Source organism: Phyllostomus discolor, chromosome 5 (assembly GCF_004126475.2).
Source record: "Phyllostomus discolor isolate MPI-MPIP mPhyDis1 chromosome 5, mPhyDis1.pri.v3, whole genome shotgun sequence".
Classification (NCBI taxonomy): domain Eukaryota; kingdom Metazoa; phylum Chordata; class Mammalia; order Chiroptera; family Phyllostomidae; genus Phyllostomus; species Phyllostomus discolor.
The window spans coordinates 160,059,428-160,077,785 of record NC_040907.2 but is presented as its reverse complement, the minus strand read 5'-3'; the positions used below and the strand labels follow the sequence as shown (position 1 = coordinate 160,077,785).

General features: G+C 37.5%; 1 protein-coding gene across 8 annotated transcripts in view; it reads right to left on the bottom strand.

Annotated features, from left to right (window-relative positions):
• Positions 1-18,358, bottom strand: part of ADD3 (adducin 3) — a 125,043-nt gene that overhangs the window by 27,756 nt on the left and 78,929 nt on the right. For 6 of the 8 annotated variants that reach the window (XM_028511366.2, XM_028511367.2, XM_028511365.2 and 3 more), the window contains exon 2: positions 2,264-2,484. In XM_028511366.2, coding sequence (XP_028367167.1) covers positions 2,264-2,458 — 195 coding nt within the window. In that variant the 5' untranslated portion in view covers positions 2,459-2,484. Of the gene's footprint in view, positions 1-2,263; positions 2,489-18,358 lie in introns of all 8 variants that reach the window. The other 2 variants (XM_036027274.1, XM_036027273.1) reach the window with 2 other exon arrangements.

Below are 18,358 nucleotides of genomic sequence, written 5' to 3'. Positions count from 1 at the left end.
GTTTTGTGCTAATTTGTTATTTAGCAATAATAACTAATACAGGCCACTCTGTATAATGTCTTTGGTGAAAAGTTTGTTGTGTTAAACATGGCAGGAAGACAAAATTTTATACTTTCATAAACAAGATTTTATTTTTTAAAGATTTTATTTATTTTTTTTTAGAGAGAGGAAGCAGGGGAGAAAGAGAGGGAGAGGAACATCAATGTGTGGTTACCTCTCATGCACCCCCTACTGGGGACCTGGCCCACAACCTAGGCATGTGCCCTGACTGGGAATCGAACTGGCGGCCCTTTGGTTTGTAGGCAGGTGCTCAGTCTACTGAGCCACACCAGCCAGATTTTAAATTCACTAGCAAAGATCTAGGGAAAAAAAATGATCAATCCACAATTCTTTCAAACTTACTTTGTTACTCTCTGGGCTTAAGATTATCACTCTTTCTACATGAATATGAAAATAATCTATATCTATATATCTGTATCTATCTCTATCTCTGCCCTTTCCCATTACTTTACTAAGTTCCCAAGGAGTAAGTAAAATTGATATTTTTAAGTTGAGTTATAAATGAAAATTCGTAAGTATTAAAATATTAGATAATCTACTCAAAGCTATGCTGCCTTTAAGTTTAATGGAGAAATTATAATACAAAAACCCTGGCATGGAAATGTAGTTTAGTATACTTTCCCTTTAAACTTTACTGTTAGAATTAAACGGTCCTTTTTGGAGCACTTCCCAAAGAAATCTCAATATTTAATAACCCTGAACAAAATCCGAACTGCATCTTATTGTTTGTTACTTTATATGTTACATAATCATTTAGCTGATATGTTTGATCTTAAAAGTGGGGTTTCTTTAGAAGAGGAAATGTATCTATTTTGATCCAAATAATTAACATGCCCTTCAACTATTTCTAAACCCAGAAACTCAGGCTTGACTGAAAGAAGGCACTTACTCCCTCATGATGAATTCTCTCGTTAATCTCTTTTCCATTGGGGAAAGGGTTTCTTTCAGGGTTTATTCATTAAACATTCTTATTTATTTATTTTTTTAGAGAGAGGGGCAAGGAGGGAGAAAGAAAGGGAGAGAAACATTGATGTGTGAGAGATACTTCGATCTGTTGCCTCTTGCAAGCCTCCAAAGTGGGGACCTGGCCCGCAACCCAGTCGTGTGCCCTGATGGGGTATCAAACCAGCGACCTTTCTGTTTGCAGGCATTCAATCTACCGATCCACACCAGCCAGGGCTCCTTCAGGGTTTATTTAATGGGTAGCTTTAAATTTAAGCTAATTTAAATTCTTCCAAGCTTGCATTGCTTTTATAACTTTCACTTGCTTTTATCTAGGCCACTGGTATAGGAGAATTACTCAGAGTGGAATTCCCCTTTGGCTTTGGACTTAACCTTTGTGATTAAATTCACAAGGGCACAACAAAAATGATTTACCAGGGCCACCCCAGGCAGTTCTATGCCTTGGTGCTTATTTTAGTACCTAAGCTGGAAACCTAATATAACCCTAACCTGGGCATCATGTGTCTTTGTGTGCTGAACTCTGTCCGCCTTAAGGAGCCCATGACCTTCATTATGAATAAACTTATGAATTAATTTTGCATTTTTAAGATTAATTAAGCTGTTCTCTCATTTTCTATCATTTTTATGTGACCTCTACAATTCTACTAAGGGTAAGAAAACTAACAAATCACTAGAATATGATCCGTCAAGTCTGGATATTACTGTGCAGACAGAATTTTCAGCTTGTGTTGAGGTTGAAATCCACTTTTAGAGTAGTTAGTTTGGTGTGTGTGAGCCTGCATTAGGTGTTATGTAACCTGAGGCTGCCAAATCACAGACCTCAAAACCTTAAGTCTTCCTACGCTGCTCTGAGTGTCAAGGTGTCCAAAGGAAGAAGAAAATACGGGCACGAGATGTACCTAACTCCTTCCCTGGTCTCAAATACACTTCAGTCACGGCTTTCATTTCTTCACAGATATTCAGTCCAAACTGGGTGTCCCTGAGCACAGGGGCATCTTTGTCCCCCCTTGAACGAAGCACTGCATTCAGAAATCACACAAAGAAAATTTATACCACCAAGACAATACTAGTTTGTTATTAAAGACTTGCAAATTAAGTATATAAAGTAGGTGTGCATTTTGCCTCTGCAAGAGTCACTCTTCCTCCACCCCTCTTCTAAGCTGAGACTTAAGATATCTCCTACTTCACTATATCACGGTTTCCGAAGAAGAATTGTAGCGTTTTAATTATTTCAACTCACAGGACTTTGCAAGATTTGAGTAACCCGTTTCCTCTGTTCCATCATGTTGAAGTCTTGTCTTAGATCAGGAGACATGTTCCTCTCCCTGATGTACTCTGGGTCGTTTTCATTGATGCGGTCGAAATACCTCTCTTTGTGAGGCATGCTGGGAGGAGGAGGAGTGGTGATCACGCCTTGGCTGGCATCTGAGCTCATGCTTCAAGCCTGCCGATTCCCCGTATCTGTGTTAATAAACGCAAAGGACATTCATGGTAAATTCGTTATCAAATTCAAACTTTACATGGGTCTAGTAGAAGTTTTTCCTCCCTCAGAGTTACATTGGTAGCTTTCTTTACAACATACTTCTCAAAAAAAAAATACTAGAACAATTTTTTAAAGTAAATATATCTTAGATTATAACACTAAATCAGAAATTGGTATTTTCAGGGTGAATGCAAATGTGTGGTTCAATTATAACCATGTCATCAACTGCTATTGAATTTTTAAAGAAATTGCTATGGAAGTGATCAAAATAATACAAAAGTAAAATGCCACATCTAAGACGGCAAATTTTCACAGCGAGTGATCTCAGTAGAGCCCTTCTCTCTTACTCATGAATTGATGTTAGACCAAACTTTGGTCATATTTAATGGCCACTACATTTTGTAGTGAATGTAATTTACTAACATGAGAGAAACACAGCTTTAAGTTTTTTAAAATGACTCAATAACTTCACAGGGAAAGTATGGGAAAAATTAATGTTGCTAAACTACGTAACTTCAGCAGACAGTGCTTCAAATCCCAGTAAGCAACAATGAAAAGCTATTCAGAAAACACATGAACTGCTGATTCACCTAATTATCACGATTATCACTGATACTTAGGACTATCCTTGATTTTATGCTAGGGAAATAAATTCTTCCAGGCTTTGCCACAACTGAGCACCTAACCAACTATAGGTGGATCAACAGGACAGTCTTATTAAATGTTGTTGAAGTCACCTAGCTTGGTGCTTTTCAAATTGTCTGTGGTGACTTTCTCCAATTTGCTGTGGGCCAATATTTCTGTAAAATACAAAATTATGCATTTAGATGTCTTGGCAATTGTCAAACTGAAAGAAGTTTCTGAACACGTAATACCACAGTCTGTACTTGTCACAGACAGTCCGGTCTGCAGACTGGCACTAGATCCTGAACCACACTCAGAGGAATGACACAGCAGAGGGTGACAGCCACTGCCAACTAAAGGAATGCCTCCTTGAACTTTTAGACGTGAAATGGCAGTAAGCGTAGATCAAGAAAGAGGGAGACCGCTGACTGGTATATACATTCCTTTCCCTAGCTGTGCTTTTGAACTGAGTATAGAAAATGCAAAGACATGCAACAAGGAAGTAGGAAACAAACAAAAAAAATTTTTTTAAGATTTTATTTATTTATTTTTTAGACAGAGGGGAAGGGAGGGAGAGAAACGTCAATGTGTGGTTGCCTCTCGAGTGCCCTGACTGGGAATCGAACCAGCACCCATTTGATTCATAGGCTGGCGCTCAATCCACTGAGCCACACCAGTCGGGGCAGAAATTATAAAAATGGTTTTGCTTAATTTTTTCCTACAGGTGGTGACTTTCATTCATGCAACCTTTTCAATATAAATGATTGGGTAACAGAAAAACCATTCTAACTAACTATAAAATTGTATTTTTAAGTGGTTATTTGTCTGGTGAGAAGAATCACTTCATAACAAGGGGAGTTAAATGTCCAACACCCAAGTACTCTTTTTCCATTTCCGTTGAAAACTAAGGGGAGAGAAGTTTCTGGGGAGCCCCTAACTGCAAATTCTTCACCACCTCAAAGTCCCAGCAGAACACTTTTCTAGAGAGATCCAGAAGGGAAAGGCAAAATAGGTCATGTTCATCTTATGGGTCTGAATCCCTGATAAAGGCCAGAGACATCTGGTCTCAACTTTTAAACACAGTAACAACCAATTTGTTTCTAATGAGATAGCCTTCTGCCTTGACCCAGCTCTTAGCCCACAGAAGCTAATGATAAAACATTACAAATTCTTGTATTAATTCTTGTCCTGGACGTGTAAACTCATTCTGTTAAAAATAATTTTTGCAAAACACATTAAAACTGTTTCCGTCTTGACAATGTCAATCTCATATGTAACATCCCATAAGTTACCTAAATTAGTTTAGTGTACTACACACAAAATTCAGGAGATGTGGTTTAAACACTATATCACATCATTTAATAAATTTCTGACTTTGTGATTAGAAAGTAATTAATTAGTGAAGAAAATGTAAAATATGAACTTCTATATAATTGAACCTTCCACATCCTAAGCCATTAATTAAAAAATTGAGAAAAAACACAATGAGTGTGTGACAATTAAACATGTGTTCACAGGTTTTTGTTTTTTCTTTTTATACAACATCCACTACTAATGGAATGACCCTAGTAATATTATATATTACTAAAAAATTAGGTTTTGCTGTACTGTGATTCATTTGGCTTACCAACCTATGGTCTTTAGCATTATCTTGCTGTTATCCAAAAATGTGGTACAGAATACCAACTGTAAAAAAACTTTTCTTTTTTCATATCCAGCTGGGTAGTCAGAAGTCTAGAGGCCTAACCAACCTTTGGAACCTTATTTTCTTAGAAGCTGTTTATGCCAGGCTGTCTTTTAAATGGTCAAGTACAGACTAAGTGAGTACTCAATAACTGGGATATCACTTAATAAAGAAATTAATTCTATTTTAGTTTATCACAGTAGGCCACTGACTGAAGTCATTTTAAAAAAAGTCAGTCTACAAATATTGCCTTCAGTTGGATTCTGCCTAATCCTCAATTCCAAAAGCACTATTTAGCTTAATGGAAAATAGAGTTAGATAGCAAGCTTGTGTCTAACCAAATTTCTGATGTTCACAAAATAATTTTCTGAAAGCACAGCAAAAAGTAAAGAGCTGTGGTGGTAGATTCATTTCATTGTCCCAGCATTGGTTTAAGAAGCTGATAAATGAAACATTGATAAGTAAAAGCTTATAGTGTAAAGAACTCTTGATGATGAACACATTTTTCAATGAGTATGGTAAACAGAAAGATACATCTAACCACCCATTTTAATAATAAAAGAACATACTATATGTGTATAACCCTTTGTAGTTTATACCATCTCTTATACCTTTCTGATTTTACCTTTGCAGCTACACAATGAGATAGAGGTTGATAATCGAGGAGTTCAGTGGATTAAACATCCTGCCCCAATTCAGACTGCATATGTCTTAGGCAATATTCCAAGTCACAATTTTCTGTCTCCTACTTTACAATGACACATACTATTTCACATATCATAAAACACAAGGGGGCTACAAAATTTTTAAGACTTTTAGTCTACATTCTGTCCCAAATATTAAACAATTGGAGTTTATGGCATTTGTCAAAAAATGAGGAAATGACACCAAAAAAGGGAAGTAAGATTAGAAATGACTCAAAACACTGACCTTTCTAAAACTTCAAAAGCTCATTATTTAACTTGGCCTTGTAAAACAAGAAGTTTCAAAGTTTTATGTACTTGGAAGAAGGATTAGGAATTTATAGAAAGGGTACAGAATAAAGAATGAGCGTAGCAACTTCTCATTTAAGTATTGTTCTATACATAGATGCTGAACAGTAAGAGTTTTACATAGATGTGAAGCCAATCATAAGCACAATTAATTATCTGCAAACTGTGTTTCAAGCCTTGAAAAAATTTAGGATCCACAACATTATCTGAACATAAACAGAACTCAGAAAAATGTGGCAGAAGCTTGCAGCATTACTTATGATAGCAAAAATCATGGAAACAACCTAAGTGTTGATGAGTGAATGGATTTTTAAAATGTGGTATATATACACGAAAAACTATTATATTATTATTCACCTATCAAGAGAAGGAAATCCTGCCCCTCTCAACACCATGGATGGACCTCGAGGACATTATGCTAAGTGAGATACGTCAGACGGAAACAAACTTGTACATGAAATGTTCATAGCTGCACTTACTCACAATAGCCAAAAGGTGGAACCAACCCCAATTCCATCAACTGATGAATAGATAAACAATAAATGTAGTATATCCACATAATGGAATATTATTCAGGGGAAGGAAGAATAGGGAGGGACTGCTTAATGGGTACTATATTTCTGTTTGGGGTGATCTAGTACGATGACTATGCAGCATTGTGAGTATGCTAATGCCACTAAATTGTACACTTTGAAATGGTTAAAATGGTACATTTCATGTGATATGTATTTTACCACTATAAAAAATGAACTCAGAATGTATCACAAACTTCATTGTAAAACTATAAAACTTTTAGGTCCCAGCTGGGTAGCTCAGTCGGTTAGAGAGGTGTCCCGATATGCCAAGGTTGCAGGTTTGATCCTCAGGCAGGGCACATGCAATAACCCACTACCGAATGCATAAATAAGGGAAACAATTAATCAATGTGTCTCTTTCTCTTCCTCTCCCCCTTCCTAAAATCAGTGAATAAAATTAAAACAACAACAACAATAAAACTATAAAACTCTTAGGAAAAAAACATAGGAGAAAAACTTCGGATCTAGGGCCAGGCAAAGAGTTCTTAGACTTGACACCAAAACATGATCTGTAAAGGAAAACTGGTGTATTGGACTTCACCAAAATTTAAAATATTTGTCTGCAAAAACCTGTTAAGAAGATGAAAAGACAAGCTACAGACCATGAGAAAAAATTTAAAAACCACGTATCCTACAAAGGACTAATGTGTATAATACTTATATACACTAACCTTTTAAAGCTCAGCAGTTAAACAAAATAAAAGTCCTACTATGTGGGGATACAATGTCAAATAAGACATAGTTCTTCCTATGTAAAGTACATAGACAATTACATTATACGGGTGCCACAACCAACTGTAAGATAAAAGGACTATCTCAAAAGATGCTTCAGATTTCCTGATTTCTTATATCCTATGATTCTGCTGATGTCCTCTGACCTATTCCCACAATGAGGCAGATAAAGATCCTTGATATGGGTTAGTATTCTTAACAGCTAGCAATTTTCTAACAATAACTAGGTATTCTGTACTTTAGTGATGAGTTATTATAGCATTTAAAAACAGCAATCAGTCACTGAGCCCTTACTATGTGCTAGCCACTGGACTTTACATACATTAGCTAATTCACTCCTTGAAATCCTATGAGGCAGGTGTCACCTCCATTCTGCAGGAGGAAATAAAGTCACTGAGCTGGTGAAAGAGCTGGTAAGTGGTGCACCAGGGACTTAAATCTAGTCTGTAGATCTCTACAGCCCATAATCTTAATCACAGTCCACACTGGAGGGTAGCAATAATTTCTTTTATTCCTTTTTATAAACTTTTACTAAATTTATTGGGTTGGCATTGATTAATAGGGTCATATCAATTTCAAGTGTACATTTCTATACTGAGTTTATATGTTGCACTAAATGCCCATCACCCACAGTCAAACCATCTTCTGTCACCATATATTAGGTCCCCCACCCCCTTCCCTCTGGTGACCACTACATTGCTCTCTGTGTCCATGAGTTTCAGTTTTACACCCCACATATGAGTGCAATCATATGGTCCTTAGCTTTTGCTGACTGATTTATTTTACTTAGCGTTATATTCTCAAGGTCCATCCATGTGGTTGCAAATGGCAGAATTTCATCTTTTCTTATGGCTGAGTAATATTCCATAGCATATGTGTACCGCATCTTCTTTATCCAGTCCTCTATCAAAGGACACTTCGGTCAGCTCCGTGTCTTGGCCACCGTGAATAATGCTGCATCGAACAGAGGGGTGCCTACATCTTTGCGAATACCTGTTTTTGAGTTTTTTGGGGTAAACACCCAGGAGAGGGATTGCTGGGTCATATGGTAACTATTCTTAATTTTCTTGAGGAACTGCCCGACTGCTTTCCCTAGTGGCTGTACCAGTTTATGTTCCCACCAGCAGTAATTTCTTTTCAAATGCCAGTTCCAGCTATTCAGTATATCCAGCTAGTCACCTACCCAGAGTTTACCCAGGCTAAAAAAATAAATGAACGAACAAATAAATGAATAAATGAATAAATAATCAAACAAAAAAAGAGAGTAATTTTTAAAATACCAGAATTATCATGGCTTGGAAGGGAGCCATACATCTTCACTATACTACCTTACAAGAAGAAATGTTTAAGTGAAGTATTAATAAAGAGCAGATTCTAGTTCCTCCTAATGCTGAACAACAAAGCCTAACATAAATATCTTTGGCTTCCAGGTGACGTTGAACAATTCAGTTTCTGGGCTCCTTCTCTTTAAAATTAACCAAATGCTATCTGTTTTAATACCACTACTGTGCACAGTCAGGCTTTCTAGAACTTCAGAGCAATATAAACCAGTGAAAACCAGTATGAACTCCATTAAAGAAAAAAAAATTTAGCCTTTTAAAAAAAGATTTACCTATTTTTAAAGAGAGGGGAAGGGAGGAAGAAAGACAGAGAGAGAAACATCCATGTGTGGTTGCCTCTTGTGAGCCCACTACTAGGAACCTGGTCTGCAACCTAGGCATGTGCCCTGACTGGGAATTGAACCAGCAACCCTTCAGTTCGCAGGTCAGCACTCAATCCACTGAGCCACACCAGCCAGGACAGGAAAATGAATCTTTTAAAAGTAATATTATATAACTTGTCAACACTATGGGTTTCCCTCTGGCCAATGCAGATTAGAAACAAGATATCAAGCATAAACAAAATTCTAGTTTAAAAAGTCTTATCCAAATATTTATGCAGTAACTATTCAACAAGTATGCTTAAAGAACATTAGGTTCAGGACACAAATAGATGAAACAGTCTAGAACAGTGGCTTTCAAACTTTTTTCAAAATGGCAATCAACAATAAGAAATATACTTTATATTATAACCACATACAATACATGCAATATATAACTAAAATAAATTTATGACTTACTATGTGGTACATTCTGATATTTTCTATTGTAATCTATTGCATTTTTTAAAAAATGTGGTTCAAACTGATTCATGATCTATTAATGAGTCATAACCCACAGTTTGAAAAACATTACCCTAGAAATTCAATTGATGGTCAGATGGGAAACAGAAAGGAAAAGAGGTGTGTGTGTCTGTGAGAGAGAGAGAGAGAGACAGAGACAGAGAGAGACAGAGAGATGGTGGAAGGGGGAAATGAATATGTGCTAGAGAGGTAGAAGAAGATAAATGATTCCTTGAGGTATATCTCTCTATATAAGTATATATATATAACTTCCTTGATATAAAAATATGTAAATTCCTTGATGTATACACACAAAAATGTTTATGGCAGGTTATAGAAATAATGTCTTAGTGATGCGGGATAATTAATTTTCCTCCATTTGGACACTTAGAAAGTGCCATCTGTATAACTCAATGTCAGGTGTTTTCTCCATTTTTCCTGACTCTTGTCTATTTCTACTTTAATTGTCTAGAACTCTTTGCTCATGTTTGTAGACCCCACAATGGCAGACTACTCCATAAGCGGCAGCTGAATTGAATTACTTTACTACATCAGAGAGCCTTCCAAATCAATCTGGTTTGCATTATTTCTAGGCTGGGAATGGTAAAAACAATCTTATGAAAAGTTACTACTTATTAAAGTCTTTCCAAACTTAAAATTCTTGGCAGTTTTAACAGTTTTCTCTAGAATACAAGCAACGAGATGGCTGTACTTTCAAGTACCAGACTTAATGTTCCATATTGAAAACAATAATCAAAGATATGCCAAGACTTCAAAGCAGCATATTTGGTAACAATAACAACAACAACTTGTTTACCGAGTTAGGATTTTTCTTCATGAAAGTTACTATAAAATTGTGAAGGTATTTCAAGTTCTAGAAAACAAAATGGAGTCTGCACAAACTATAACAAGCCACATCCTCATACTGACCAGTGGGTTTTTATTCATTTTAAATTCTAAAAGGCACGAACTACTTTCAATTGCTAGCCAAATTTTTATATACAACTCACATTACATTGATAGGTCTGCAAAACTAGATAAAAGTCAAGGAACATGAAAAAGAAATAAACTGGCATTGAGTAGAACCAAGCAATAGAGATGACGCTTTCTAAGTGCCCAATGGAAGATTTAATTATCCCAAAGAGCACTTATTGCTATAATGGCTATTGATTCTGTGACAGCTGTTTTGGAATATTTCATACTAGATTCAGGGATCGCATTTTACTGATGAGAGGAAACTATACAGAGATGCTGAGTGATTTTTCTAAAGCTACAGAGCTCAAGTATCATAGTGCTTTAAAATCATAATAATGACATTTTACTAGCATTACCATATCAGTCACAGATTGCTCCATGGCCAGTATTACTTATTCAATGAAATATAAGAAAAAGCCAGGTCCATTGAACATAGTTTGTGGAAGTGTTTTGTTTTTACTTAAAAGAAATTTTTTTTTATCCTCACCTGTGACCTTTTGGTTTATAGGTGATGCTCCAACCAAGACACATCACCAGGGGTGTGTAGGTATTTTATAAACACCACTGACTGAGAGGAACAGGGTATAAGGAAGGGCTAAAAATTCTAGTGCTTATTAATGGGCTTAAGGTTAAGATTGTCTGTCTGTCTAGGATGCACAGAAAACTACATGTATGAGGTAGTTGTATGGTGCTGGTTTGTTTGACCTAAATACCCAAGAAATACATTTTCTTTAAGTAACTAGATTTTTAAGGATTAAGAAGTAGGTACTAACGTATTACTTTCATGGATGTGCCTTCTCACTTAGACTTTTTGAAGGCTTTGAAGCAAAAATTAAGAGAACATCTACTCCAAACCCCTTTATTTTCTAGATTAAATAACTAGTAAAAGAAGTCTTCATAAAAAGATATGCCCAAGATTACACACTTGGTATCATCAGGGGTGATCTAAGTTCTCCTAGTTCAGGGTTCTTGCCCGATAAAGTATTACTTTCTCATAATTCACCACCTTGTACCCTTGGTCTTCCTTTCCATCAGTACATAGCAAACCAGATAAATAAGATACATAAGGACAAGGAGTTTTAGGAGATGGGCAGACCAAGGAATTTAATGAGGCAGGCAATATGAATATCATAAAATACCATGGAACATTCCATACAATTTTGAGTTGCAAACAGAAAGGAACTATATTGATACATACAGGGTGAGGGCCCGTAAATTGGCTCAAGTCCACCTGAAAAGACTACCAAATGGACAATGGTCACTATTTTGGAAGTTTTAACTGTTAACCTCAGAAATGACTACTATGTCTTAATTAGAGTTTATCAAAATGACATTGATTGTGCCCTGGGTAATAATAAATGATGTTCAAGCTTACACTTTTACCACTCAAGTTAATATGACATCATTTTAAAAGAGTTGAGGGCCTTTAACCCTCAGAAAAAGACTCAGCAGCATCCCCCACTTCATAGATAAAAAACTGAGGCTTATCAGAAAATTAAAAATGGAACTGCCTTTTGACCAGGCAATTCCACTGCTGGGACTATTCCCTAGGAATCCTGCAACACCAATTCAAAAGAACCTATGCACCCCAATGTTCATAGCAGCACAATTTACAGTAGCCAAGTGCTGAAAGCAACCTAAGTGCCCATCAGTAAATGAGTGGATCAAAGAACTGTGGTACATTTACAAAATGGATTTCTATGTAGCAGAAAGAAAGAAGGAGCTCCTACCCTTCACAACAGCATGGATGGAATTGGAGAGCATTATGCTAAGTAAAATAAGTCAGGTGGTGAAAGACAAATACCATATGATCTCACCTATGAGTGGAGCCTAATTCACAAAACAAACAAACAAGCAAAATACAAACAGAGGCATTGAAATAAAGAACAAACTGACAGTAACCAGAGAGGGGGGGGAGAGGGATAATGGGGGAAAATAAAGGAAGGTTCATCAAGGGACATGTATAAAGGACACATGGACAAAGCCAAAGGGGGTAGCTTCACAGGTGGAAGGTGGGGATGGATTGGGCGGGGTGGGGGGCATGATGGGGTGAAAATGGAGACGACTATACTTGAACAACAATAAAAAAAAACAAAAAACAAAAAACCCCTGAGGTTTAATAATTTGCCTCAGATAACCAAATATTCTTCAAGTATAGAATTATTCAGCTACAGATCTTAATAGGTATGGAAGAGTTGACCAAAAAACATGGAATGGCTTAAAGGACAGTCATTTCTCAGAAGTATATATAGCCATTACAACCTTGATTATGGCCTTTCTTTATTGTGGCGCCTGGAAATACAGGATCACAATATTCAGCACCAAAATAGAAATGGTAAATGTTCTTAAAATAGTAAAATTAAAAAGCCTTGTATGGCTATAAAACTAGTATAAATGTAGAAACTTAGCTCTCTTTGGCCTACTGCCAGAATCTTAAGATTGATCCAAGTCACTCTTAAATATCTGAACCCTTCTTATTGTTTTGAAATGACTTCTGTTAAGTATATATTTAAAATAAAAGTATAAATTCTAAAATTCAATTTAAAAGTCTATGAAACAATGAATCTACAGTTGATTAGTGAAAGATACAATTAATCTGAGCCTTAGTAAGAAATATAATTTAAAGGAAAAAATACCAAAATAATGAAATAAACTAGTAAGAGTAGCAACAACCTATTACATTACTAAGTGTTCTTTACTTAATGGAAGTTGACAGGTGGATGGGCATGCATTAGAAAAAGAAAAGAAAATTCAGTTGGAGGGCACAGCTATGAGAGTATTTTGGTGTAACACTGCTCATTAAGATAAATTTTTTTTACTTCTGGCCAAGATGGAGGCATAGGTAGACGTGCTGTGCCTCCTCACACAACCAAAAGAAGGACAACAACAAAAAAACAACCAGAACCGCCAGAAAATCGAACTGTATGGAAGTCCAACAACCAAGGAGTTAAAGAAGAAACATTCATCCAGACTGGTAGGAGGGGCAGAAATAGGTAGCCGGCGCAGAGAGGACTTGTGGCAAGGCGGTGGCTGGAGGACCTGGGTGGGCGAGGCGGTAGATGGAAGACCAGGCAGTCCCACATTTGCATTCAATTAAACTGGAGGAACAAATGGGGAGCAAGACAGACTGCACAACCCAGGGTTCCAGTGCCAGGAAATAAAGCCTGGAAACCTCTGACTGAAAAAACCTGTGGGGGTTGCGGCAGCAGGAGAAACTCCCAGCCTCATAGGAGAGTTCGTTGGAAGATAGACCAACAGGGTCCTGTAACGTACACAAGCCCACCAACCCAGGAATCAGCACCAGAAGGGCCCAATTTGCTTGTAGGTAGCAGAGGGAGTGACTGAAAGCCAGCAGAGAGCCTAGCAAGTGACGCTGTTACCTCATGGACCCCTACCCCACATAAGCACCACAATGCAGTGACATGGGTTGTTCACTCTGGTGAACACCTAAGGCCCCGCCCCTTATTATATAACAGGTGCACAAGACCCGCCCCCCTCCAAATGGCCCAAATGAAAGAGTAGATCAAAGCTCCAGAAAAAATACAACTAAGCAATGAAGAGATAGCCAACCTATAGATGCAGAGTTCAAAACACTGGTAATCAAGATGCTCACAGAAATGGTTGAGTATGGTCCCAAAATAGAGGAAAAAGTGAAAGCTATGAAAAGTGAAAGAAAAATGTACAGGGAACCAACAGTGGAGGGAAAGAAACAGGTACTCAAATCAATGGTTTGGACCAGAAGGAAGAAGTAAACAGTCAACCAGAGCAGAATGAAGAAACAATAATTCAAAAAAATGCGGACAAGCTTGGGAACCTCTGGGACAACTTTAAACATTCCAACATCCGAATCATAGGGGTGCCAGAAGGAGACAAGAAGAGCAAGAAATAGAAAACTTATTTGAAAAAATAATGAAGGAGAACTTCCCCAGTCTGGCAAGGGAAACAGACTTCCAGGAGGTCCAGGAAGCTCAGAGTCCCAAAGAAATTGGACCCAAGGAAGCACACACCAAGGCACATCATAATGAAGTTATCCCAGATTAAAGATAAGGAGAGAATCTTAAAAGCAGCAAGAGTCATAGTCCCATAAGACTATCTGCTGATTTCTCCAAAGAAACCTTACAGGCAAGAAGGGGCTGAAAAGAAGTATTCAAAGTCATGAAAGGCAAGGACCTCCATTCAAGATTCCTCTATCCAGCAAAGCTATCATTTAGAATGGGAGGGCAGATAAAGTGCTTCCCAGATAAGGTCGAGTTAAAGGCCCTTAACTAAGGCCCATCATCACTAAGACCTTATTATATACGAAATGTTAAAGGGACTTACCTAAGAAAAAGAAGTTCAAAACTATGAACAGTAAAATGACAACAAACTCACAACTATCAACAACTGAACCAAAACAAAAACAAACTAAGCAAACAACTAGAATAGGAAGAGGCTCACAGAAATGGAGATTACATGGAGGGTTATCAGCAGGGAGAGGGAGGGAGGAGAAAGAGAGAAAAGGTACAAGGAGTAAGATGCATAAATGGTAGACACAAAATAGATGAGGGGAGGTTAGAATGGTATAGGAAATGTAGAAGCCAAAGAACTTATATGTATGACCCATGGACATGCACTAAGGGGAGGAATGCAGGGGGGAGGTGGGGTGCAGGGCGGAGGGGAATAAAAGGGGGAAAAGTAGGACAACTGTAATAGCATAATCAATAAAATATATTTTAACAAAAAGATAAACTTTTTTAGCAAACATGAAAAACATATCCTGTACTTGTACAACTGGAACATGGTAGTAATTTGATAAAATATAATATATATTGTTCAAAATTTAAGTGCAGAACAATAAGTACAAAAATTTCAAGTAGGTGCTTGCTAGATCAGTATTCAGCAGGGTGATCCAAAGACTAAAGGCATTCACTGCTGGACAAAGTAGAGGATGAATCTAACGGTTTTCTTACTAAAGTACCAATGACTGATAAAGAGTATTTATTGATCAGCATTACCTGTTGCAAGGAATAGTGAGCTGGACTTCTGTATTTGAAGAGTAGGTGGCGGGGAGAAGAGAGGCAGTTAACTTGCTTAGACATTGGTAGGAGTAGAAATAATATTCACTAGTATCTTGAAAAAAATTCGTTAAAAATTTACCAATGATAATGGCCATGCAAGGGGCAAAGTTACAAACTTGAAAGCGTATAAAATGTTCAGAGGAAATATATTTTCTAAAGTCCAAACTCAATCATTATCTAGATTTGGCTCAAATTGTTTGCAACATGAACCATTTGGCAAAGCAAATATGAAACTGATTTTCCAATAAACATATGAGGTCTGTCCAGAAAGTATCCAGCCATGTACTATGCATAATAGACACATTTATTGAAGATACAACATACAAGAAACATTGTACACAGGACAATGACACCTCAGTCCCCTTTAAAGTAGGAACTTTGGGACCTCACACAGTTTTCCCAGTTATCTCTTCCACTGTTCAGTAAGAGATACTTCCACTGTATCTCTTACACTTTGCAAAATCCTTTGTTGGAATCGCCATCAGCTGCTGGTCGTATTTTCCTGAATCTCATCAACAGTCTGAAATTCCTGCCCTTTTAAAGGTGATTTTAGTTTTGGGAAAAGCCAGAAGTCATAGGACATCAAATATGGACTGTAGGGGGGCTGAATTACCTGGACGATTTGATGTTTCATCAAAAATCTCCACATGAGACATGATGCACGGGTGGGCGCATTGTTGTGATGAAGCTGTCAATCACCAGCTGCCCGTAGGTGCAGCCCTTGGTGATACTGCATTTCTCAATCGACTTTGAGGTAGTACTTCTTATTAATTATTTGGCTTGGAGAGGCATACTGCTGATGAACAACACCTTCCCAATCAAAAAACACAATTAACATGGTCTTGATCTTGCTGTGACTTTGCTGTGCCTTTGTGCATGGAGAAACCAGGCGACTTCCATTGGGACGACTGGGCCTTTGTTTCTGGATCACAGCCATCGACCTACAAGTCATCCCTAGTTATGACATTCTTAAGGAAATCTGGTTTGTTGGTAGCAGTTTGAATCAAGTCTTTAGCAACTGCAGCAAAATATTTCTTCTGCTCTGGTAGCAGAAGTCAAGGAACAAATTTTGCAGGGTGAATTTTGCCACGATACATTTCATGCCAAGATCCTGCATCAAAATATCAGACACAGTAGTGTTTGCAATCCCCAGATCAGCTTCTAGTTCTCGCACTGTCAGTCGCCGATCTTTGTTTATTGCAGCCCAAACACATTCAACATTTCTAGGTGTTCCGCTTGTTGCAGGCCTTCCAGCAAGTGGATCATTCTCAACAGAATCTTGACCACCGTTGAAGTATTTGTGCCACACTTTTATTTGCACTGCACTCACTGCATCATCCCCGAAAGCCTTCTGAATCATCTGAATAGCTTCCATGGAGGAATGTTCAAGCTTAACGTAAAATTTGATGCGGATTTGTTGCTCTACTTTCTCAGTCATTTTGAATGTGATGGCAATCAGTACACATGCTCACTCAATGGCATCTACTGACCCCACTGACTAGTACAGTGAAGTCTTCATTGCTCACGCATGCACATTCCAGTCCACTCTTCTTGGCTGCCAGGTTACTGCAATGTCCCACAAACTACTCTCATTATATAACAATGACTGGACTTCTTCCGGACAGTCCTCATATGGTCTTGCAAATGATGAGCAAAACAATCAACCAGAGAGGCAATCCTTCACATATCTTGCAAAGTAAAAAACCACATGCCTTGGTGCCTTTACCCACCTTTCTACAAAACATGATGAATGCTGTATATATATTCCCTCAGTCATCATTTGTCTACAAGATAGAGTTTTTGGAAATAGTTGGGGAAAAAACAAAAGGAGGAATTTTTTTTTCCTAAGAGAAAGTTGACAAAGACAAGTGGATTGATTATTCAAATGTGCCTCTCAGACATTTAGTTTCTGTTATTAAGTCCCCTGGTATCAGTGAAATTAAAAAAACTGAGATCCAGGAAACTATCCAGAACTTGACAACTCATGATAAATGAGAGGTTTCAACAAATGGAATCACTGGAGATTATGATTTTTAAAGAAAGATTCATTGCTCTCAATTTCTGGAGAAACGTTATGGCTTTGGTTCCTTACTACTTGGTACATAGTCCTTCTGGGCAAAAATCTCTCTCTCTTTTTTTTCAAAGAAACATTACTCTCACATACTTCATGAACTATAGTCAATTTAATTATTTGTCCAGCACTGAGCATGAAAACTTAAAGCCCTTGCTTTGGACATTTTCTTGAGAGTAATGTCTGAGGTCAAATTCACTTTACATACTACTGCATATCTACTCTAGAAACCTGGGGGACTTGCCAAAGTGAGTATCAGAACACAAGTAATACAGAAAACTTCACTCCCTGAAATTCCAATCTCACATCTATCTATTTCTCAAGGATTTTTGAACTCAGGAAATTCTGGTTCCTAATTCTGAAGATATGCAAACAATCCTGCAAAGCTCATTAGTGAAAAGGAGTTGAGTTTGGCAAAATAAACATTCGCCCCAATGGCCAACGTAGGAAATTGATTTGTTTCTATGGACCATCCTTCTAACAGGTCCACCCCTCATGTGGTCAGTGTGACAAGTAAGAGATGGAGGGAGGCTGGGAGTGCACAGAAAATGTGAGGTAACATTCCTTATATTAAAAACTACACAAATGTATACCAACAAAATGTTCAAGAAAACAGGGTTTGAGTAAGTCTCAAGAGTTCATCTTGCCCTATTTCAGGTATTCCAGTTAAAGATTCCTGGCTTTAATGGCTGCAACTTATAAAACGCGGCTGTAAAAGTTAATCCAAAAGCTGTAGATAATGCAATACATCATTACTGCAAAGGAGTTTGGTTTCAAGGAGTTCTTACCTTCAGATTTTAGCTAGTAAGGAAGATTTCAAGGTCATCACAGCCTCATCTGTCCCTCCACCTACCCCCGGAAAGTCTAATACTGAGCCATGAAAAATGCAACTTACTAAAGCACAGAAAATAGTAATTGGAAATCACTTTTTAAGATACTACCTGCCATTTTAGAAAAACTGATAATAGTTTTAAGTGGAAG